A 23,508-nucleotide genomic window follows, 5' to 3' on the forward strand; every position below is an offset into this window, starting at 1 on the left:
ATCAGTCTGTTCATTTTATATATAAGAAGCTGTGTGGAATTCCAGAGAACCTTCTTGATGTAGGAGTGGACTCATTTTGCTCATTCATCTTTGCCAAGAAAATAGAAGAAAGGGACTGGGGGAACCACTTAAGAGGAAGTGGAGGGCAATAAAAATTTATTTTCTTATAGGTGATTAAAAATAGTAGAGATATACACCTATGTGAGATAATGTAGGTACACTGTTCATAGTCAAGAAGACAGCATAGGAACAAGTACTTTTTTTGCCTTGGCAATGTCTCTGTCATATGCCAAGTTATCTTTGACCCAAGTACAAGCTCCTTCTCTCACGGAAAGGTAGAAAAACGAATCTCTAAAAAGGTTCTAGGCAGTCATTAAGAGGGTTCTCAGTAGTTATGTCATGGGCAAGCCTCTGTTTGCCTACAGTAGCTCATACTTTACTTTTATTCCAGGTAGAAACAAATCTGACAGTTACAAGGCACATGACCTCTTTTGTGCATACACCCTCTTTTCTAGGCCACTGGTGCCAGTACTTAAAAGTCTTAGATTACTCATGCCAGATATCTAGTCCAAAGAAAAGTAGCAAAATAGACAAAAGCTACTCTACTCAAAGCTTTTTTTATCACTATATATATTTCTTTACCTCCAACTTGTTCCCCAGTTACTTAGTATCTAAGCTGCTGCCTATCTGGGTTTTTTTAGTCCTGGAATCCATAGCTCTCAGGACATTAATAAATGAGGGAACAAGGTAAGTTTTCTTGGCAGTCAAGGATTCTTGTTATGTTCCCTCTCTAGGCCAACCTGGACCTAAGGTTATAATCTCTCCCCATACTGTTATTTGAAAGGACCCCTTTTTCCTTGTCTTTAGTATACTCACAGACCTCCTGCTAGCCACTGAAATAAGGCCAGTGGAGATCCTGGGGCTACTGAGGACATGGCCTAACAGCCCAAGACTCAGAACAAGTATCACCTTTCTCCCTGTTCATTTCAGGACCAGCTTGAATTTATTCAATGATTTTCACAATTTTCCTTTGCAGATGATAGACCAGGGCCTGATCCTGCAGGATGGATCTTACTTCCGAGACCTGTGGAATATCCTGGACTTTGTGGTGGTAGTTGGGGCACTGGTGGCCTTTGCTTTGGCGTAAGTGGCTTTCTCCTTTTTCCGTCCTGTTCCTGCCTTCCTTTCTGCGGGGAAGGTAGGATCAGAAGAAGAATCTTCTTGTCTCAATCCAAAAAGGGCTCTGTTCACAAAATGGCTCTTATTGTGTGACCTTGTTTACTCTGCTCCTAACTGAGCCTTAGCACAACTTCTAGAGGACTTGAAAACCTTTCATGGTCCTTTTAAACCCTGTGATTCTTAGAAATGAAAGAAATTGTAAGAAGAATTTGGAGGGGAAATAGATGACCCATGGAGAGACAAATTTAGGCTAGATATAAGGAAAGATGAGCTATCCAGAAGTAGAATGTCCTGTCTTGGGAGCTAATTGGTTGGCTTTACTTAAAGTCAACTTTACTAAAGAAGGCCTTCAATCAAAAACTAAATGAGTATTTGAGTATCTTGTTTGTTTAGTTTTTTTTTTTAATCTTGAAAAGAAGAGCGCCTATTACTCACCTTGGCAATTAATATAGGAAAGTGGAGTAGGACTACAAAGAGACTGAACAGTGTTTATCAAAATCCTAAAGTATGTTTTTCTCCAAATGCTGTTCAGTTTTAGTAATGAATGATTTCTTTAACCCATTGATACTGAGTTCTAACACTGAATTCTCATCCTCAAGTGAGGGTACTCCAGGGTTGATTTGGAGTCAAAAGACCTGTAATCAAATCCTGCCTTTGACCCTCACTACACTGAGTTTAGGCAAGTTTCTTGACCTTTCTTGCCTTCAATTTCTTTACCTCTAAAATAAGCACTCGATTGGATGACCTCTAAGTTCCTCCCAGCTATCAGTCTATGACCCAATGATCTACTGGGCAATAGCTGGGAGCTGGGGTGGAGGGAGTGTTAGTGCCTTCTCCATAACTCTATGTCCAGAGATGACCATAAAATAGAAAAAGTAGATGACATTTAGAATCACTCTTTTGACTATGGTCTAGGGAATCATAACGTCCAGTACTAAAGAGGCAACAGGCCCACAGTACTCTGCTCAAATCATATTTGGAATACCATGTTCAGTCACACTTTAAGTAGGGTACCAACAAGCTAGAGCTTATCTAGTGGAGTACTGCAAGGATGCTGGAGACTCTTCCGTATCCTTCCTTCCAGAAAGGAGGACCATGATAGATAGCTGTCTTCGGGTATTTGAAGGGCTAACATGTAAGAGGGAATAAGAAAGATTGTGACTCAATATGAGAAAATTTCTGTAAAATGAAGGGATTGGACTCAAGGTATCTTTCAGCTCTGAGTCTATGATTCTGTGCACATATGAAAGCTTTGAAATTATTAGAGACATCAAAAAGTGGAACACATTTTTCAGTAACCTGTAAACTCTTTCACTAGAGAGTTTCAAGCAGTGACTAGATGGCCACTGTACAGGATCATTATAGGGGGATAACATATTGCCAGGATGCAGGTTTGACTGGGCAAGTTCCTTCTAACTTAGACTTTGACAATAGTTCCTTAGATTTTCCCTTTTCTAATTTAAGGTGTCAGAAGGATCAATTCCTCCATCCAATTTTACGACTCCGATGTTCATGTTTTTGACCTCTTCTATCCCTGCATTCAGCCTCAGAAACCTCAATGAAACAGATGCTTCTTTCTAGTAGCCTCACCTCCACCTTCAAGTCAGCCTGTACAGGGTAGTTTTAGGACAGCACCTCAAATTCAAGTTCAAATCTCAGCTCCACCACTTTCTCATTGTGTGACCTGGAGCCTCAGAATCATCATCTGTGAAATGGGGGTAATAATACTTGTACTATTTACCTGATAGAGCTGATGTAAAGAGAGCACTTCAGAAGCTTAAATTACTATGGGCATATGTGAACTCTATGGTTGAGTTTTTACTCAAGCTCAGAAATAGCTCTGACCTCAGGACAGCCCCCACATTCGGAGGAATTGATGACCTCAGTAGTTTAACTGTTGAATAATTCATTGGGCTGGAGGTTGCTTTGGCTCCTTTCCATAGTTTGGGAGCATACTGTTTGGGATTCTCTTGATGGCAGGCTGAGGAGGCAGCTTTAGGTGCTACCCAGACCCTGCCTACATTGTTATTTGGAAGATGTTTCTCAGAACCAGGAAACAAAGAACCTGTCTCTGCCCATTAGTGTTTACTGACCATTGTCAGTTGCAGACAGCATTCATGTACCTCCCTTGTATTCTATTCCCCAATACCATTTCCCTACCCAAGGTCCATACTACTAAATAACCTACTCACATTTTAGTTCTCAACTCACTCTTTCCCTAAAACACCAGTTCATAGTTTACTAGTCAAAGGAGAAGGCCATTTTATCACTATTTTATGAGTCTTTAGGCAAAGGGACTCAAGAATATTGTTTCTAGATGGAGTCCAGGATAAGAAGAAAAACATAATAGTGACATTGTAGTTCACTGGAAAAAGCACTGGGCCTAAAAGTCAGAAGACATGGATTTGAGACCAGGTCATTTCATCCCTGGAGACCACAGATTCCTGATTTGTAAAAGGGAGGTGAACTGGCTGATCCCCGAGATCCCTTCCAGCCCTAGATCCCTTTCCCAATCCATCAGTCAGTAAGTATTTGTTAAATACTTATCACGTGACAGGTACAATGCTACAAATTGGGTATATGAAGAAAGGCAAAAACAGTCCCTACTCTCAAGGAGCTCACAGTCTAATGGCGGTGAGAACATGTAAAAATAGTCATGTACAAGATATGCACAGAGTAGATAGGAGATAGTCTTAGAAGGGAAAGCTCTAGCAGAGAAGGAACTGGGGAGACTGGAATGGCTTCCAGCAGAAGGTCACATCTGAGCTTCTTGAAAGAAGTCAGAGATTCTAAGAGATCATGGGGAGGAGGGAGAACATTCTCATCAGGGAGGGAGCCAGTGTAAGGCCAACAGAGGTGGGAATGGGGCATAGCAGATGTACCAGGGCAGCTGGATTGTAGAATTACAGGGAGGGGAGCAAAGTTTATGATTCCTGGCAAGATAGGAAGGGGCCAAGTTGTGAAGAGCTTTAGATGCCAAACAATGAATGGATAAATGATAATGAATGATCAAGCATTTATTAAGAACATATACTCTGCCAGGTGCTGTGCTAAGTGCTAGGGATACAAATGCAAGAAAGCAAGACTGTCTGTGCTCACAGTCTGACTGGGGAAGACAATGCTTAAAGGGGAGCCTGATGAGAATGAGGAAGTTGAGGGTGATTGCCAGGGTGCCGACAGTGTTGGTTGTATTTTGTATTGGAGATAATAAGGAACCATTGGAATTTACCAGAAAGAAGGGAATGGAGTGGATATGGTGTGTGTGTGTGTGTGAGAGAGAGAGAGAAAGAGAGAGAGAGAGAGAGAGAGAGAGAGAGAGAGAGAGAGAGAGAGAGAGGGTCTGAGTTGGGCTTTAGAAAAATCACTTTGGCAGCTATGAGGTGGATGAATTGGAGAGAGGAGAGGCTTGAGGCAGAGAATCACTTAGAAGGCTCTTATAATAATCTCCATAAGAGGTAATGAAGGACTGAATCAGAGATGTAGCTAAGTGAGCAAAGAGAAGGCTATATAAAAGAAATGTTGTGAAATTTGAAAATGATAAAACTTGACAGCTGATTTTATGTGTAGGGTAGGTAAGAGTGACTAATTGGGGATAACAATGAGACCATGAACCTAGGTGCCTGGGAGGATGGGGGTACTCTGAATAGCAGATGCATGTACATCTTCTATCTCACAAGATTTAAATCCGGAATGGACCTTAGAACTCATTGGTCCAAACTCTTCATTTTTACAATGAGGAAACTGAGGTCTGAAGGGGCACAGTACCCAAGGTTTTACAATAAGTAGCAGAGCCTACTCTTCAGCACCCCATCCAGTGTCCCTAAAGCTATTCCACACTGCCTCTCCTTGGTGGGGAAGGTCTAAGACTAAGGATCGAAACTGAAGGGAAAATGGGCTCCTAGAATTTAAGAAATGCAACAGAACAGTCAGACCATCTCCCTAAACCTGCTAAAGACAGGCTGAACTCTTAGTGTCAGCTGGATCAGCAGTCAAAATAATTCCATTTTCCCAATATTCCCATGAGGAAACTGTCAAAGCCAACTGAAATCAGTTGTCACCCTGCTATAAGTTTCCCTGCAACATGTAGACGAGCTTTTCCCAAAGAAATTCCATGAAATTCCTATTTTCTTTTAAGTACCCGCACTGTTCTTTATAGCATGGTGATCTCTGGCATAGACTTAGAATCATAGCCTGTTAGAGCTGAAAGTGACCTTAGTCAGGCCTCTTATTGTAAACATAAGAGAACCTAGTGAGGGGATTTTACTTGCTTAAGTTTATCAGGGTAGTTAGTGACAGAATCAGACCCTGACCTAGATCTTCTGAATTCAAAGTCCAATACTCTTTCCAGTTCTGTCCACTAATTCTCTCTTCTAGCTCCTTTCACTCTCCCCCTGAAGAAGCACTAACCTTTGCCTTTTGTAAGAGATAAGTATTCCCTTAAAACAAGAGTTCTTAACCTGGGGTCCATGAACTTGTTTGTTTGTTGGGATTTTTCTTTTTTGTGTTTTTTATAGTTTGATAACTATTTTGACAGATTGTTTTCCTTCGTAATCCTATATATTTTACGCATTATTATTCTGAAAAAGGACCATACACTCCGACAGACTGCCAAAGAGGTCTATGATAGAAAAGAGTTAAGAACCTCTGTCTTCAAGATCTTTTAAAAATATGCTTCTGCTGTAATTCTGAATTAAAGTCTATTGATGTACTTGTACAGTGAGACACAGGAGTAGGACCTCCTACACTTTCTCTCCATGAAATACACAATTCATTTGCTTATTCACTAGTGCATACTCTTCTCTCAGGTTCTGGCTTAGCAAAATAATTTGTTGTTCTATAAAGAAATATGGGACACGGGGAAATTCAATTTAACAAATGTAAGAAGGGACAAAAATGAAAAAGCCCATGCCTACTTTTAAGAGCAATTTTACATGATTACATGGAGTCTGGATGCAGAAAATGAGTCTATGTTGACATATAAAGTATGCAGTGCTGTGCAAATTATTTGATGTTATCATAGTCTGTTCTCTAATGGTTGATACTTTCGGTTTTTTCTACTGTTTGGAAATAGAACATGTCATATATGTAAACTGAACCCCGAGTGGATCAAAGGGGGCTGGGAATGGAAGGGTCAGTTTCAGAGGGAGCCCTCTGAATGACCAGTGTTCATATCGTACTATCTCTCCTCAGGAGAGCCACCATGTGCTGTGGGTTTGTCATGTGTCTTGTTCTTTCTTTGTGCCCTTTGAAACATGGCGGTGATGGCTTTAGAGTTGGTGGCAGGGGAGGGAATAACAGCCCTGAAGCCTGAAGTCCTCTCTGTTGGTCCTCAGTTCAGGTACAGTGCAGGGGGCCACAGGGATCCACTAGGGTCTGGGGCTCAAGGTCGCTTGATGGATTATGAGTTATAATCCATCATTTGCCTTTAGTGTGCCACCTTCTGAACATTCTCCCTTTTCTTTCTCTCATTGAGATATGAATGATACTTGCTCATTCTCTTTTATCCATTCTTTCCCTTTCACTATCAACCCATACTATCCAGCTCCCTTGCTCCTTTCCCCCTTTCATCTGCTCACTGAACTGCTTCATACTGCTCCTTCCTCTTCCCTTGCTCTCCATTGATGATACCCAAGTAACTCTCCCTCTTCCACACAAATTACTCACTTTTCTTGCTCATACTCATGCTCTGGTGCTTTGAATTTCTGCTATGCTCTCCTCTCTCTTTTATTTTTCCTCCATCCCTCCTTCCTTACTGCCCTCATTAAAAGCACCAGAGAATTCAGCTCTCTTGGCATCTTGGTAGAATTGGCCATTCTCATCTCTGTTTAGAGAGACATAGAAACAGACTGTTAAAGAAAATCATTGAATTTTTCTCCTATTTGGGGGACTGAGTATCAGTGGCATTGGGTCATTTGGAAATTTCTTTGGTGGCTTTTCATATGTGTCTCTCCCTAGGGATCCAACTCCCATTCCTGTATTCTAACTCAATATAGTCCTGATTGCATTTATCATTCTGATAGCCTTGTTCCTAAGTTTGTCTCCATCCTAGAAATATCCTTCTAATATTGAACTTTGTCCTTTTTATACTCCTGGGAATGCTATAGCTTGGTAAGTTTTGGGTCAATCTTGATAGCAAGGATGTAAGCAAAGGCACAACATCAAAAGACTTAGCATCACTGCCACCCTAACTACCTAGAATGCATTCTAACCAGTCCTCCAAAAGGCTGTCATTAAGTTTCTAGAAAGATTGTTTTCTTCAGCAGGAATGTTTGACTTATAGCTGAATTCTCAATGGGAGCTGCTCTATCCATCAATTCAGAAAACTTCAGAAGCTTACAACAGAAGGGGGCCACATGTCTTCATGTATGTTTTCTACAAACATATATGTTTAATGTAGTGGTTGTAGAACAAACCTTTCTCTGCCTTTCTAAAGCTGCTTACATCACAGAGAGCTCTTTATAATGTAAACTTGCTAATTTCCCTATGCATGGAACACTATTGACCCCATGTTTGGGGATGGGGTTGGGAAGAGGCAATATTTTCTAAGTGTGGGTTTGTTGGGGGATCAGAAGGTGGAAGGCTATTCATGCTACAAGTTTTGTGTTTCTTCCCAGTCCACTTTTTACATTATAAAGCATTTATAAGAACACTTGTGTCTCCTCCCATCAGAGCTAATGTCTCCTCTGTGGAGTGGTTTGAGTTTTTGCATTAGTTGGGCACCATTCTCCCACACACTTAAATCCAATTCACACCTAAGTCAAGATATCACCCCATGAGGTCATCGGTCCTCTTCAAAAACTAAGGACAAACAACAGCAAAGGTGCCCTAACTAGCATTGCCACTCCCAGATCCTCATGGAGATGCAGAGTGTTCAGAGACTATAAATGTCCCTGGCTGGGTCTTTTGCCCTATTGCGGTTTTAAGAGAAAAGTTGGATGCCTCGCTCTTAAAAAGTTTTCTCTTCCTTTCTTTTCTTTAAAGCGAAGTTCTTCTATTTTCAAATTATTTTATGCCAAAGTGACAGAAATGCTTTCTCTTCCTTCTTTGAATCCCACTGCCATCCACTCTACTCTCCAGCCTTTTGGGTGGGAAGAAAGTGATGGCAACAGCCTTGGTGTATCTGGGTTTCTGCACATCTGAAATATTTCTTTACCTTCTCCCACCACCCGACGCACCACACTCATAGTTTACTGAATTTTGGGTGAGTCATCTTGACTATGGTGTCAGATTGTATTTCATGAGCCTGTAAGCTCACATGCAATAAGGATGACATTGTTCATGACCTTGGACCTCAGTTATACTGAGGTTTTATATGTGTAAGGCCTTGTAGAAATAAACATACATTTTTTTTGCAAACAGAAGGGAAGGGAATGAGACATCAAAGATTAGCATGGGGAAAGGATTAGAATGATGAATGTTGAGTCACAGCATGTCCAAACCATTTTACTTCTTAACCCCAGCTGGCTTCCTACTTCCCACTTGGGTTTTTTTTTTGCTGCCCTGTCACTTTGGACTAATTCATCCCAACTAGAATCAGCTGGTGTTGACTAAGCAAACTCAAGGTGTAAAGTACTAGATTAGCAGCATAAAGGAAAGGCCTGGAAGCATACTCCTCATCAACCAAAAAATGTTGAAATCTTTGCCATGAAAAACCCCTTCAAAATCTTGCCATGGTATGAACATCAGCTCTAGTAACACTTAATATTCTGCACACAGTACTAGAAATTCCTAGTGCCACCGACCATTGTAATGTAGGGCTCCCTAGCATGTAAGAAATCTTTGGATCAGGCCTCTATTTGGCCTTTCATCATTCAATCCTCAGCCAAGAATGGAAGGCATGAGTCAATCTATGTCTTGCTGCCAGGAGAAACTTGAATCTCCACATTAACTTTTATTACATCCTTTTCATTGAAATACGCCACTTTCTTGGCAATTTTCACTACCCATGTCTCTGAAATTGGTAGGGCCTATTGGATGCATTCAGAAGTAGTTATAGTAGTTTGGTGAAATTGTGAATTCATTCAATAACATAGAAAGAATCAACATTTAAAGGGATCTTGAAGGTCAAGTACCATGCATGGAACTTTCCTGGTTTTATCTTGATGCCTGTGTATGCAGGTGTGCCCACATGAAAGAAGTTAATATTCATGACCAAAGTGTTAATATGACTAATAGTATCATTAAACATCTAGTTTTTCTTTGATATCACCATGTAATGAGCTTTAAACTGTCCCATTAGATGACTTTCCCAGTAGCCCCTACCTTAAAGCATGGCAAGACTGTCTTAGTTTGATCACATGGGGAAAATGGAGTAAAGTCTTTTGTCATGCAAAGAAGCCCTATTTGTCATAAAGCCAGACAGATCAAGCTAGTTCTTCAGCACTGTTGAAGGGACCAAAGAATTAAGACTGAATTTTGCAGTCAAATATCCCATTAACTCAGGATTTTGCATGCTGGCTAAGAATGGATTGGAAACTTTCAAGAGTGAGCACATTAGAAGAACAGTGTTCTTCAAGACTTCAACTTTATTTTAGAGCCACCTTGTGATTGACTTCATCTGACTTTGTGCTGAGACAGAGGAGATTAATGGCTATAAACTCTTAGGACACCTTATGGTATCATCTCAACTGCCTTGGAAATGAGATTATTGAGGGATCAGTGGTGAGGAGAAAGTGAATAGAATGGAAGCCACATGGAAAGGGTTATAAGAGAGGCATTACTCAAGCTTATGTACACCTAGTTATCTCATGGACTTTAAAGAATTCTTCATCCATTGCCCGTGAAAATTATGCTGCCAACCTACTCTCATCATTGTCTGAGCTTTGAGTTGCTTTTCCATATAGGGAATGAGTTTGAACCCTTTTCCCCCCAGTTCCCTTTCTGACAAGTCTTTTAAAGCTGTCTATACCAAATGAAGGGGGTTGGCCATGAAACAGAACACATTTTACTAAACTTTATGACGATCAAACATATAATTCTGACTTCAGCAGAGTAATGCACTAATCAAAAGACTTAACTAGCTAGTGGTGCAAAAATCTCTTTGACTAGAAATTCAACTCAGACTATGATGGTGAAAGAACTGGATCCTCTCAAGGATCCACCAAGAACAGTAAAGCCCTGTTATTTTCTTTTCAAAACCTAGACATTTAGAACCCAATATGAGGAAAGGTAGTGACTAACATAAGAGGCTTTAAACTACACAGAGCAATCACTAACTCAGACTATACTAGCAGTCAGTTTACTACAAGAGAACAAGGACAGCCTGAAATCGCAGAATGAGCTTCCAGCTGGGGGCCATATTGGCTGAATTACAGCTGGTAACATGACCTTCCTGGAAAGATCTGAATATGATGAGGATCACAAAGTACCTATGCATATCTTTAGAATATCAAGACCAAAAAGGGGAAAAAATCCAGTCAGCTTGCTGAAATCTCATGAATAAACTTGCAGGAGGTAATAAAAAACTGATTTCTTCCTTTTCTTGTTTTGAGGATTAAAATGATCCCCTGGTTGCGTTAGAGTTCAATAAATTGGCAACAATGGAGTTTGTAAAAGATTTGTACTTGATATTCAGAACTTGGCAAGTCCACCAGGCTAAGAGGAGGCTCATGGAGCTAAGCACCATTTGTTAAACACACAGACCAATAGCTCTAGTAATTAGAGCTTAATAGAAAGAGAATTAGACCAAAAGTCATGAAACCTGAATTTGATTTTTGGCTATAACAGTTACTATCCATATGACCATAAACAAGTCATTTAACTCTATGAGTCTCAGTTTCTTCATCTATAAAATAGGGATAATATCTGTCCTATTTTGAGGATCAAATGGAATGAGGGATTGTGCATAAGGAGCTTTGTAAACGATAAGGGATGCATTATTAAAATAATTATATTAATATGATGCTCCACAATTTACTAAACACTTTCTGCAGAACAATAATGTGAGAGAGATGGTGATAAACTAGAGAACAAACAAAGATAGGCAACCAGGATGTCAAAGAACCTTGGGTCTGTGTCATAAGATGACTGAAGCAACAGGGGATGAGCAAACTCATGGGGAACATGGTGGCTGCCTTCAAGTGTGGGAGAGGCTATTGTCTGGGAGAGGGATTAGACTGGTTCTGTTTGGCCCCAGAAGGCAGAAATAGGAGCATTGAGTGGGTAGAAAATGCAAGAAGGCAAATTTAGATCCAATTTCAGGGAAACCTTAACAATTAAAGTTGTCCAAAAGCAAAGGGGACTGCCCTGAAAGGTGGTGGATTTTTCCTCCTCGAAGTCTCCAAGAAGAGGTTGGATGACCACTTGTCATGTAAGGATTCCTTTTGTGTATGAGTTGGACTGCATGGCTCCTGAGGTCCATTCCAACTCAATTCTGTGATCCTAAAGTGAAGGTATTATCTCTACCTTGCAAATGAGGAAACTAAGGCTTAGTTTTTGTAGTGTAGTGCAGAAAGCACTGAATTTCCTAACACTTAAAGCTAGTCAAATATGAAAGACTCCCTTGGCAAATAGCAGGTTTCTCTTCCTTGGAGGTATAGGTTAGACCTCCAAAGCAAAAGACAGGCTAGATAGCTACTTGTCTGAGTTTCTCTCTGTCTATGTCTCTCTCTTTCTCTGGCTCTCTCTCTGGCTCTCTCTCTCTCTCTCTCTCTCTCTCTCTCTCTCTCTCTCTCTCTCTCCCCCCCCCCCCCCTCTCTCTCTTTTTCACTCTCTCCCTCTCCCCAACCCCTCTCATTCTTCTATGTGTTAGGACTTGGATGTCTTGTCCAACCCTGGAGTTCCAGAGTTCTTTAGCGTCAGAAGACTCAGGTTTGAATCCTGACTGTGACACTAGCTTTATAGCCATGGGCAAGTCACTTCACTCGTACGGTCTCATTGTACAATGAAGATACCTGTACTACCTTCCTTGCCTTGTTATAAGGATTCCACTTATAGAGCATTCTCCTCCATTTTGCACTGCCTTATATAGTATAGTAGGAAAGAAATATGAAGTGTTGACATACCTAATCAAATGAATAAACCTCAAGGCACAGTGAATCCCAGTCATAGAGACTCAGAGTTCTTGATGGGACCAGCTAAGAAATGAATAGAAGAATAGAGACCAGACCTTTGATTTCATTGATATGGAGAGCTCCTGGATAAGAAAGTTTCCTCTACCAACATCAGACACCATCCTGAAATTTAGTCTTAGAGATGTGTTTAGTATGTGTCAGAGATGCAAATTGAATCTAGGTCTTCTTGATTCTCAGCTTAGCTCTCTCTTGACTGTGTGACATAGATATCCTTTGATCTTACCAAACTGGCTTATTTGCTGATCCCTTTACTTCCTCTTTAAACCACCTAATTTAGATCCCCAATAAAATAAGTGGAACAGAACCTGAGTTCTTTACGGGTCCAGTGATTTATCATACTTCCTAGTATTCTACTGATACAAAGGAAAGGATTAAGTATAAAGGAGGAGATAACATATGATTGGTTCTCTTCAAGATTCATTCAGTAGCATGGGGGTTGAAGTTGTATTGTCCATCCGTTTGGGGGTTAAATGTCAACATAGATGGAAGGGAGACAACTGATTTTCTGAAACAAATTCTTAAGGCAATGAATTTGAACCACACCAACTTTCACTAGGTGACTATTCATAGGAGATGAAATGGCCAGAGTTTGTCTATATGGAGACTGGTGAGGAGAGGACTGCCCATGTGAGGGGCATTCCCTATATTTTAAAGGCCCAACTGACAAGTTTCTTATTTTCTGGCTCCATCATACAAAGTATGATGGTTATCACACTGGGCATGCATGCATTCTGGGATCTTTTCCTCATGAGAAGGGTGAAGGAGAAGATTTAGAGAGGGGAAAGTGCAGAAGAAAAAAAAGATGGATTGAATCAGGAGACACAGAACCTAGTCTTAGCTCTTTCACTAACCAGTTGTATTTACTTAACTTGTTCAATCCTTAATTTCTTCTTTTGCAAAAGGAAGGACTTGGGCTAGATAGTCTCAAAGCTCCCTTCTAGAAGCTTTAAAAATCCATGGTTATCTAGATATAAGTAAGTTACCACCCATGAAAATAACCAGTATCATGGGATGCTGTCTAGGCTGCTATGTAGAGGTCATCCAAATCTCTGTCCAAAATTCTGAGTGTCAGAAGACCTTAAGCATGTGGTTCTTGATTCTTATATCTATGGGCCTTTGTTTTCTGTGATGACTCATATGAACAGTAGAAAGACTACTGACTCTGGAATCAAAAGATTTAGGTTTATATTAGAACTCTGACATTTACTATCTATGTCTTTGCCAAATTTCTTTGGCTTCAGTTTCCTCATATAAAGGGACTTGATGACCTCTGAGGCTGCTCCTATTCTAGAGCTATGATTTTATGATACTACTCAGACCAAAAGGGACTGGGATATATAGATCAAGAGTTTCTGGTTCCAGAACCAGAATTTTAAAGAACCTTGAATTTTGTTTGTTGGTTCACTTACTGTGCTCTGCACACAGTAAGCACTAAAGAAGTGCTAACGTAGAGCCAGAGTCCAAGTCCAATGACTTGGGTTTGAATCCCAGCTCTACCACTTATGATCATTGAGCTCTAAGGCCCAGAACCATTCTGTGTTTCTGTTTTCTCATCTATAAAATGAGGGGTTGGACTAAATGAACTCTAAAGACCCTTTTAACTCTATGCAAATAAATAGAATTTAATAAATTTCTGCTGTATGTAAGGCACCATTCTAAGTGCTATGAGAGATACAGATTTATATGAGTCTTTACCTTCAAGGAGTTTATGGTCTTTCAGTTGTTGCTGTTCAGTCATTTCAGTTGTGTCCAGCACTCTGTGACCGCATTTGGGATTTTCTTGGCACAGACACTGGAGTGGTTTGCCATTTTCTTTCTCCATCTCACTTTACAGAGGGGGAAACTGAGACACATAGTGAAGTGACTTGCCCAGTGTCTGAGGCTGGATTTGAACTCAGCAGCATGTGTCTTCCTGACTCTAGGCCTGGCAATCTATCCATGGTGTCATCTAGCTGTTCCACAGCCTTCTAGTAGGGGAGGCTAAATACATACAGAAATATCTATAATGCAATGTAGTATTTGGTAAATGATATATTAGTGATACAAACTTCGCATTACATAAATACAGAGGAAGGAAGGATCATTTTCAGTTTGAGTGATCAAAGAAGATCTGTTCCCACCTGGGTGCTTTCAGAGTCCTCTGATATCATGAGAAGAGAGAGGGAGGGGAGCAGTTCAGGGGGGAGGGTGGGGGAAATAGAAGGCCTTAATGTCAAGGAAGCAACTATAATGACAGAGAAGTTTGAGAACTTGTTGCCTTAGCTACAGTGAGAAACAGTTAATTCACAGGAGAAATCAAATTGAGAGTGTCATTTGAGAGAAGGAACCTGGGAGCTGAAGAGGAAGATTACAGAAAGGATGAGTGATTACACATGAAAGATCTGGAGGGCAACTTGACAATGGAGCTTGAAACTTCTTATTTTTTACTAAGAAGATGTGAGAGTCAGAGCCCTTTTTTGGAGAACAGTTATTCAATTGAAAATAAACCACCCAGTTAAAGGAAAGCAGTGTACAGGAGCCATTGAATTTATTCCTTTGTTGTTGATTACTTTTAATCGAGGTCACTTCAAAAAAAAAAAAAGGTAATATCATGTAGTGAAAAGGTCACTGCACTTGGAGTCAGGAAGACCTAGATTCAAACCCTGTCTCTGAGACTTAATAGCTACATGACTGTAGTTAGTAAATCAGCTGACTTCTATGAGGCTCAGTTTTCTCATGTATCAAGTGGAGACAATAATACTTATAATAGCTATCTCACAGGGTTGCTGTAAGGATCTAAGAAATAATGCAGGTAAATTCCTTCATAAATCTTAAAATCATTTATTATAAAAATAGTTAAAACCACTAATTAGGATGACAAGTCTGAATCAGTAAAAATATATTTATAGAAAAATAGTTTAGTTCATTTCAAATACATCAAGTGCTCTTCGGTAAAAAAGAATTGTCCAGTTGAGGTCCTAAAACATAGATAGATAGATAGATAGATAGATAGATAGATATGTATATATAATATATACACACATATATAAACATATATATCCACATATATCAGAATATTTTGTTACTAGCACATCATTTGTTTAAATAAAAATACTACCAAAATGTGACCTCTCAAATATGTAACATTCCCCTTCTAATCTCTATTTGACAGTATTAATTATTCATAAAACTCTTTATGCCAATAGAGAGTACAGAATAAATTAGTTTGACCCATATCTTAATTATTACCAGTTTTGGATCAACGTGATCCAAATGGTTGATGTTTTATTATCCCTACAGCACAGATGTCCATTTCTCATTTCAAGTAGTGCTGGCAGAGGAAACAGCTGCAGTTCTCCTGCTGGTGAAGCCAAGGATGCTTTCTTTTAGCACTATTCACTTTTCAGTGGAAGTTCTGTCACCTGTGGTCTATTTGAAAGCGATCCAGGGGTGACCTCTGGCTTCAGCATCTCATTCTTCCCATGCCTGATTAATGCCAGCCCCCAGATTGTACAGAAATTCTTCTGCCTTAAGCTTTCAAAGCTAAAGATGGAGAGACTTTGGTGCTCTAGTCCAAGTACCTTATTCCATATAATCTGTGGCCCAGAAGCACCCCCGCCCTGCTTCTTTCCACAATGGGCTACCAGATGTGGTTTCATATGGACTGAGTACATCCTTTGTGTGTGTGTGAGAAGGGGCAGCAGGAAGCTGCTCTCTATCCACCTAGTGATTGCTTCTACCCTAGAGTAATTCTGGGATGATATCTATAATAAAACTTACATACATATGGCTCAAGTCCAGCGTCTCCCCCTAGACCTAGGGGTTCCCTTCCTTTTCTTCCAGAAAAGGTACTCAGTATTCAATATGGGTGTAAGACCTGATCCCATAAAAATGCTAAAAATACACAAGACTATCAAATACAGAAACATGAAGCAATCACCCATGATACACATTATATTCTCTCCCAAAGTAAAGATATCTTTGTGGCACTGGTGAAATAAATATTTAGCTCTCATCTCACACTTGCACTGTATGAGCCACTTGCAAGGTCTAGATCTCCAGGCCATGGAGGGCATGGCTTGGGTTTTCTTAGTTCTTTCAGCTACAGCATCCTCATGATGAGGGGGCTTCTTCTCTGTTATGGGAATCACCTCCCACTGAGTACCGCATAGCTGACTCAGAAACTCTAAAACTCACAAGGGTTCCAGAGCTGGCTACCTTCATTTCTCAGGATCCCTGATCACTTGACTGTCCTCAGGGAAGAAAAACAGAGCAGATGATGGTGATTATTGATTCAGGCTCACATAAGGAAGCACATGTTCTTACTGCCATGATCTTGTATCCACCATTGATGCTGGCAGGTGGGGTGGGATTCTCTCAGTTCCCCTTCCCCTTATTAGAAGTTCAAGGGAGAGGGTCAGTTAGGTGGTGCAGTGAGTAGAGCACTGGCTCTGGAGTCAGGAGGACCTGAGCTCAAATCCAGCCTCAGCACTTGATGCATTTACTAGCTATGTGACCTTGGGCAAGTCACTTAACCCCAATTGCCCTGCCAAAAAAAAAAGAAGAAGAAGTTCAAGGGAGAGAAAGCTCTGGAATAGTCCCCAAAGAGAATATGTTTTTTCTCCTCAGTTCTCCTTAGAGTCCACTGATTGGGCAGCTTCTCCTGACTCCTGTGGTCAATCATTTTCAACACAATCCCAGACACTGGTGACCAGATGCTACATCATCTCAGCAAGTTTTTATATATACATACATACATACACATACACACACACACACACACACACACACACACACACACACACACAAACACAAACATCTTTCAACAAGGAGTCAGAGCACATGTTCCACAGAAAAAGATCAGAGCAAATGCCTAGCTCCTTTGGAGATTCCTAAATCCAGCACTTTAGAGGATACCCCGATCATTCCTGATACATGCACCTAAGAAAATTAGACCCAGAGAGCACCATATATCCCAAGACATCCCCTTTTAGAGAAATCATGGCACTTTTCTGTAGTACAATGTTTTTACCAGACCATTGAAAAGATTTTTGTCAATCATTCCTTCAAGTTTCTGAGCAGGAACAGTCAATGTTTGCTCCCTCTCTCATGATCCTATGAGATCCTAGATTTTAAGAATCCTCCTGGGGGACACTGAAAAGGGTAGATTTATAGAGGCTGAGGCCATGTTGCCAAGCATGAGGGAAAACCCCAGACTACCTTCTCTCACTTAGAAATCTTATTCCATTCTGTTGGAATGTTGGGGGAAAAGAATGTTGGGAGAATAGCCCTTGGAAATCCATTTTTTTAAAAACCACAAATGACCTTTTGCTCATCCCCTTTCTACTCCCTAGCATGAGACCTAGAAGGGTGGTTTACAAAGCTCTCAGGCAAACGGCTTACTGTTCTCATATTCTTTCTCAAATATCTTTGTTCTGACTCTTAGATAATAAGACCTCTTGGGCCAGGGATGTATATCTGTGTTTAAGTTTTGCATATATCTTCCAGCCTCTTGCTGGGAGTTCATGTATCTGTATTAAAAGTTGTAACTTAGCAGTATCAGATCCAGGGTAGCTTCATGTCCCTTTTGCCTTTCCATGCTTATGACACACACCCTAAAAAGGCTTCTAGAAAGATACTCAAGTTCCCTTTTCCTGTTTGCATTTCTGAAATTCTTAGGCAGGTATAGGTGTCTCATAGTGATGGGATTTTTTCTTTTACTAAATTTGCTAAGAATTTCCATTTTTGGCCCAGTATAATCTTCATTCCCTTAACCTGGTTTTATATCTATTCCTTGGAAATGAGGAGTTTTGATGAAAGGCTTTTGTGAAAATAGAGGCTGGAGGCCAGACTTAAGAATCCCTAGCGAATCAAGGAATAAAGGATAATGTCTAAAATGGTAACGCTGGTTGGAGGTAGCCACCCAAGGGCGATGGCAAAGTGGCTTCCAAATTTACATGGAGGAGCTGAGAACATACAAATGGGATGTACAGTATTCTGGCCCTTTCAGGAAATGTGTTGACTCCCAGAGTGCCAAGGCTGTGAGGCAGAGACTGTAAGGGTTGGGGGTTGATTGTGGGGAAGTGGGGTGGGGGGAGTTCCTATGGGCCTTATGCTACTTTTGTCTTTTGTCATTCTCTTGTTATGTTTGCTCCTTAGATGTCTCTGATTACCTGTCTTTTTTCTCTCCGCTTTTCTGGGCTGCTCTCTAATTGGATTCACCATAGGAACGCTTTGGGGTAAATATCTTCTTTGATTTTCCTTAGGGTAGAAGCATGGGAGAGTGATGAGGCAAGAAGAGATAAGGTTGGGTGGGGTCTGGAGGTGGCATATTGGAAAGAAGCTGGTGAATTGGTGCCACTGAATTTCTAGTTTCTTCTATTTCCTGTTACTACTGAAATCTCATAGAATTTTTATTTCCTCTATACTAAGAGGTTAAAAAGTATGAATAGCTCAATTCAATGGACATTCATTAGGCACCTAGTATGTATGGGTACTATGCTAGGCATTAGAGGACAGACAAAATTGAGATGTAAAAAATACCATTGTCTTTATGCATCTTATAATCTAATGGGGGTGGTAGTGGTTAAGGGAAATACAAATAACTATTAAACAAAACATTACAGGTTATGTGTGTTAGAGAGGTACAGAACAAAAGGCTCTATGGGGTTTAATGGGAAAGGTAGATTTTTTCCTTGTAAATAATACTACTGTCCTGAAGTAAAATTGAGTTGGATTGCATGGTACCATTCTCTCAGAATGTCTATTTTTCACCAAATTAACTCTGTACTGAGACTTACCTAATACAGCTCTAAGAGGAGAGGTTTGGAAGCTGAAGACTGGGTAACCACCTGGGAATCTGAATTTAAAAATTTAAGTCAGTCTTTGATTTTCTGAATGGCTCCTTGGTGCTTTCCCCAATGACCCCATTTTTTGTTGGTGGTAGTGGTTTGTTTTAATAGGTTTAATACATTTTCAAAGAGAGAATAATTTTGGAAATACATAGAAAACATAGGATATAAGTGTGTGAATGTGTGTGTGTGTTACAAATGTCTAGTAGGGTGATTTTATTTTCAGTGCTACCAATCATCAAATATTTATTAAGCACATACTATGTGCCAAGCACCATGGCAAGCGCTAGGAATATAAAGAAAAGCAAAAACATCCCTGCCCTCAAGAAGCTTACAGTTCTCATGTGGGAGACAAAATGCAACAATTATGTACAAGCAAGATATATACAGTGTAAATGGGAGATAATCCCAGTAGGAAGGCAATAGCAGAATGTGGGGGTGGAGGTAATAGGAAAGGCTTTTTGAAGAGAGTAGATTTAAGTAGATCCTGAAGGAAATAAGGAGGGGGAGGTGAGAAAGCATTCCAGGCATGTGGATTTGTGAGACGTAGTGGCCTTTGTGAGGGCAGCTAGGTATTGAAGTGGATAGAGTGCTGGTTCTTGAGTCCAGAAGACTCATCTTCATGAGTTCAAATCCCACCTCGGATACTTACTAGCTGTATGACCATGGCTAAGTCACTTAACACTGTCTGCCTCAGTCCCTCATCTGTAAAATGAGCAGGAGAAGGGAATAGCAAACCCCTCCAGTGTCTTTGCCAGGAAAACCTCAAATGGGGTCGTGTAGAGTCAAACATGACTGGACTGAGCAACAAAGCGTCCTGTGTGAGGAATAGCAAGAATGCTATACAATAAGTGGGTCCTAGAATTCTCGGAGGTAAATAAAATGTAAAAAGACTAAAAAGGCAGGAAGTAGCAGGTTATAAAGGACTTTAAAAAACATACAGAAGATTTTATATTTGATCCTAGAGATAATAGGGAACCGCTGTGATGAGGTTAAAGAAAAATGATGATGATAGGGAACCATAGGTTTCCAGGGATGCTCGAGAGACCCCAAAATACCGCCATACCGGGTCCTGCCGAAAGAATTCGACTCAAGCCTTCTCAGCCAAGGAAAAAGACAAAGTTTATTAAGGGTTTGCCATATGGGTTGTCTTAAGAAATCTTACCCCTTGTGACGCTTGTTTTCACAAGCCGGCCAGATTCAATCTGAGTGCCTTCATGCAGGCAAGATGAAACTTAGATACACAAAGATTGCAGGAGGGATCTAGGGTGGTCCTGGGGGGATGGGAGGAGGATAGGGAGGGTCTTGAGGAGGAGTCTAAGGAGGAGCTTGATGGGACTGGGATGAGGTCAGACTCCAGGAACCAAGAGAATTGGATTAAGGGTAGGAATAGCTGGGGGCATGGATATTGATAGTATCTAGGCTGGGAAGTAGCTGGACAATAAAGGGCAAGGTTAGGTAGAATGTAAGGTTATAGCCTCAGGCCAAGGCCTGATCAAGTGGGAAGATTCAAGGAGAGTTTAAGGGGGTTCCCAGAGACTATACCCTCATCATTCCCCCATCAAACAAATGGGACCCAAATTCTTCTGGGGTAAAGGTTGAAGGTCTCAGCTTCTGAAATTGCTTCCTGCTGGCAAGGGGTATAGAGCTGTCCCTGCCTCTATGGGTCCAGTTCAAGGGGTACATAGTCTGAGTAGTCATCTGGAAGTTGATGGCTTGGAGCCTGGAGGAGATAAACCTGGCAAGGAGGTTAAGCAAACAAGCACCAGACAGGCAGTATAGGAGTATAGAAAAAAGACAATTTCCCTAGAGGGAATTAAAGATGACTATTTCGTACCTAGCTCCCCTAATCACTTGTTCGGTGTACCACACTGCATCGAGCTTCAGGAGTGTGTGGCACACCCAAAGAATCAGGTCAGGCAAGGCTTGATATTTGGTGAGCCTGTGGCTAGCCGGCCACTGGCGGCCCTCTGCTTCTAGGATGCTCTGAACTCGGTGGGGAGTCAGAGCTTCTGAGGGCTGGTCTGCTAGAGGTTTAGAAGCTTCCTCAATTAGAGTGGCTGTAGCAGCCATGGAGGCTAATTGTTTTGAAAAACAGGCAACTGGTCCGGGGTCAGGTCTTAAGGACTGGGTTAGGACTCCCAAAGCCTGTCCTCTCTTTTCATCAACATACAGAGTGAATAGTTTTCTAGATTAGGTAAAGTTAATGCTGGAGTGGGGGTCAATTTAATTTTCAAAGTCTCAGAAGCTTGTGCTGGGTAGGGGCCCCACTCTAGCAGGAGTAAGTCAGGGCCTTGAGTGGCAATTAATGGCTGCAGTCCCTCCCAAGCCTTGGGCTTAATTGGATATTATGGCTGGGGTGGCCGAAGTAGCTTGCCCAGGAATTCCCTGATCCCAAACAAGTGGCTTAACCCTCTCCCACACCTCTGGGGGAACATGGGGAGGTCTGGTAAACACAGGGGAAAGGGAGTTGGGAGGTTTAACTAGAGAAATTTGGCTTCCCAAGTTCACCATCAGGTCCCTCCCCAAAAAGGGGGCAGGGCCAGAGGAGAGTGTAAGGAAAGAGTGTTCAAACAACAGATCCTCTACTAGGCCAGGGATGGGGTATGTCTGGAGATATCCTTTAGCTTCCCCTTCGATGCACATGAAGGACAAGGGGCAAGGGCATGTAGGGCCAGAGTAATTAGTCAACACAAGAGAACATAGCCATGATAAAGTGGGTAGCCTTACCTTCTGCCTCTATTTTGCCCAGGGCTCAGTGAGAGAGGTAGAGAAAGTAGGAGCACTGCCAAGCCCCAGGCTTTCCCCTCCTTCTGAGTCTTGAGAAGACAGGAAGACAGGGTCCTGGGAGGTGGCTCTACCACCTTGGGGACAATCCTTCCTCCAATGTCTCTCCTGGTTACATGCTGGGCCCAGTCCTGGAGGTGTGGATCCTTGGGGTCTTTTCCTGGCCATGGCAGCAGCCAAGAACTGAGCATGTTCTCTGTCTCTGTCCCTTTCCCTGCATTCTCTTTCCTCTGCTGCAACCAGGTCCCTATTGTTAAAGACTCCAAAGGCCATCTCCAGTAATTGGGCCTGAGGTGTTTGGGGTCCCATTGCCAATTTATGCAGTTTCCTCCTGATATCTGGGGCAGACTGATTAATGAAATACATGTTAAGGATTGTTACCCCTTCTACAGAATCAGGATCCAAATTTGTATACTTCTTAATAGCTTCTATTAGCCAGGTTTGGAAAAGGGTAGGGTCTTCCTTTTCTCCCTGAGTAATTTCCCTAATTTTTTGAAAATTTATTTGCTTTTGAAATGCAGTTCTTAGGCCTTCTAACAGGCAAATTATCATACGGTCTCTCCTTTCTCTATCCTCACTCTTTTGATAATTCCATCCTGGGTCACTACGGGGAACAGCAGCTGTTCCTGGGGGGTATTTTACTGGGTTATCGCTAGCCAAACTATCCCCAAATTTTCGGGCTTATTCCCAGATCCTCCTCTTCTCAATGGTAAAACAGATAGAGAAGAGGATGTGCAATTCGCCCCAAGAAAGCTCAAATTGTATGGACAGATACCTAAAACCCTCAGTAAACTTAGTGGGGTCTTCTGAGTATCTCCCCAGTTTCTCTTTAACCCTAATGAGATCTGAAATGGAGAATGGAACATGCACTCTGATTGTCCCCGTAGAGGAGGCAGGCACTTCCCTCATGGGAAAAACCCTTGAAAGCACTGTAGAGACTGAGGCTTGGGGAGGGATATAGGAAGTCCCATTTCTGGTTAGGGAGGGGCTGGGGGGTATGGCTGAACTAGATTAGACTGCAAGGCCAGGGCATCTGGCTGGCAAGAGAGAAGATCAGCTGGTACATCAGGAGGGGTAGGGGTCAGAGGGGGAGGTACCCCAGAGACCTGAGTGGGTGCCACCTCAGAGAGAAGGGCCAGGGGAGGAGGTACTGCTGTGGGGGAAGGGCCCGAGGCTGGAACCTGAGTAGGGGTTGCCTCGGGGGTAGGGCCCACGGTGGTAGACACTGCAGGACCTGAAATAGGGGCAGGCCATGAGACCAGGACCTGAGTAGGGGCCCCTTCAGGGGAAGAGGCCACAGAGGGAACCACCTCAACAAGACCCTTGGCTGGAACCTGAGCAGGGGTCACCAAGTAGGGAGGAGCCATGGAAGGAGATGCAGGGTAGGAGACTTGGATTGTAAAGGAGGCAGAAAACGAGGAGGGTTGGGCTAGAGGAAAAGGAAAGGGAAACCAAGGGAAAGAGGGGATGGCCAAGGAAGGGGGAGCACCGGAAACAAGGGTCAGGTCAGGGAGCAGGAAGAGGGGCTGGGGCTGAATCCCTGGGGGCCACAGGGAGGGGGTTATTCAAAATGTCCTGTTGACCCCCATTGCCCCTTTGTGGGGCGGCTCTAGCTCTATGAGCATCTTACAATCTCTTCT

At 41.8% G+C, this 23,508-nt stretch overlaps 1 protein-coding gene across 2 annotated transcripts in view; it reads left to right on the forward strand.

Moving 5' to 3' along the window:
* CACNA1E (calcium voltage-gated channel subunit alpha1 E) overlaps positions 1 to 23,508 on the forward strand; it is a 405,658-nt gene that overhangs the window by 321,751 nt on the left and 60,399 nt on the right. For both annotated transcript variants that reach the window (XM_036756876.1, XM_036756878.1), the window contains exons 25-26: positions 1,037 to 1,143; positions 18,458 to 18,469. In XM_036756876.1, the coding sequence (XP_036612771.1) occupies positions 1,037 to 1,143; positions 18,458 to 18,469 (119 nt within the window). The remainder of the gene's footprint in view (positions 1 to 1,036; positions 1,144 to 18,457; positions 18,470 to 23,508) is intronic.

Source organism: Trichosurus vulpecula, chromosome 4 (genome assembly GCF_011100635.1).
Source record: "Trichosurus vulpecula isolate mTriVul1 chromosome 4, mTriVul1.pri, whole genome shotgun sequence".
In the NCBI taxonomy this organism is placed as follows: Eukaryota; Metazoa; Chordata; class Mammalia; order Diprotodontia; family Phalangeridae; genus Trichosurus; species Trichosurus vulpecula.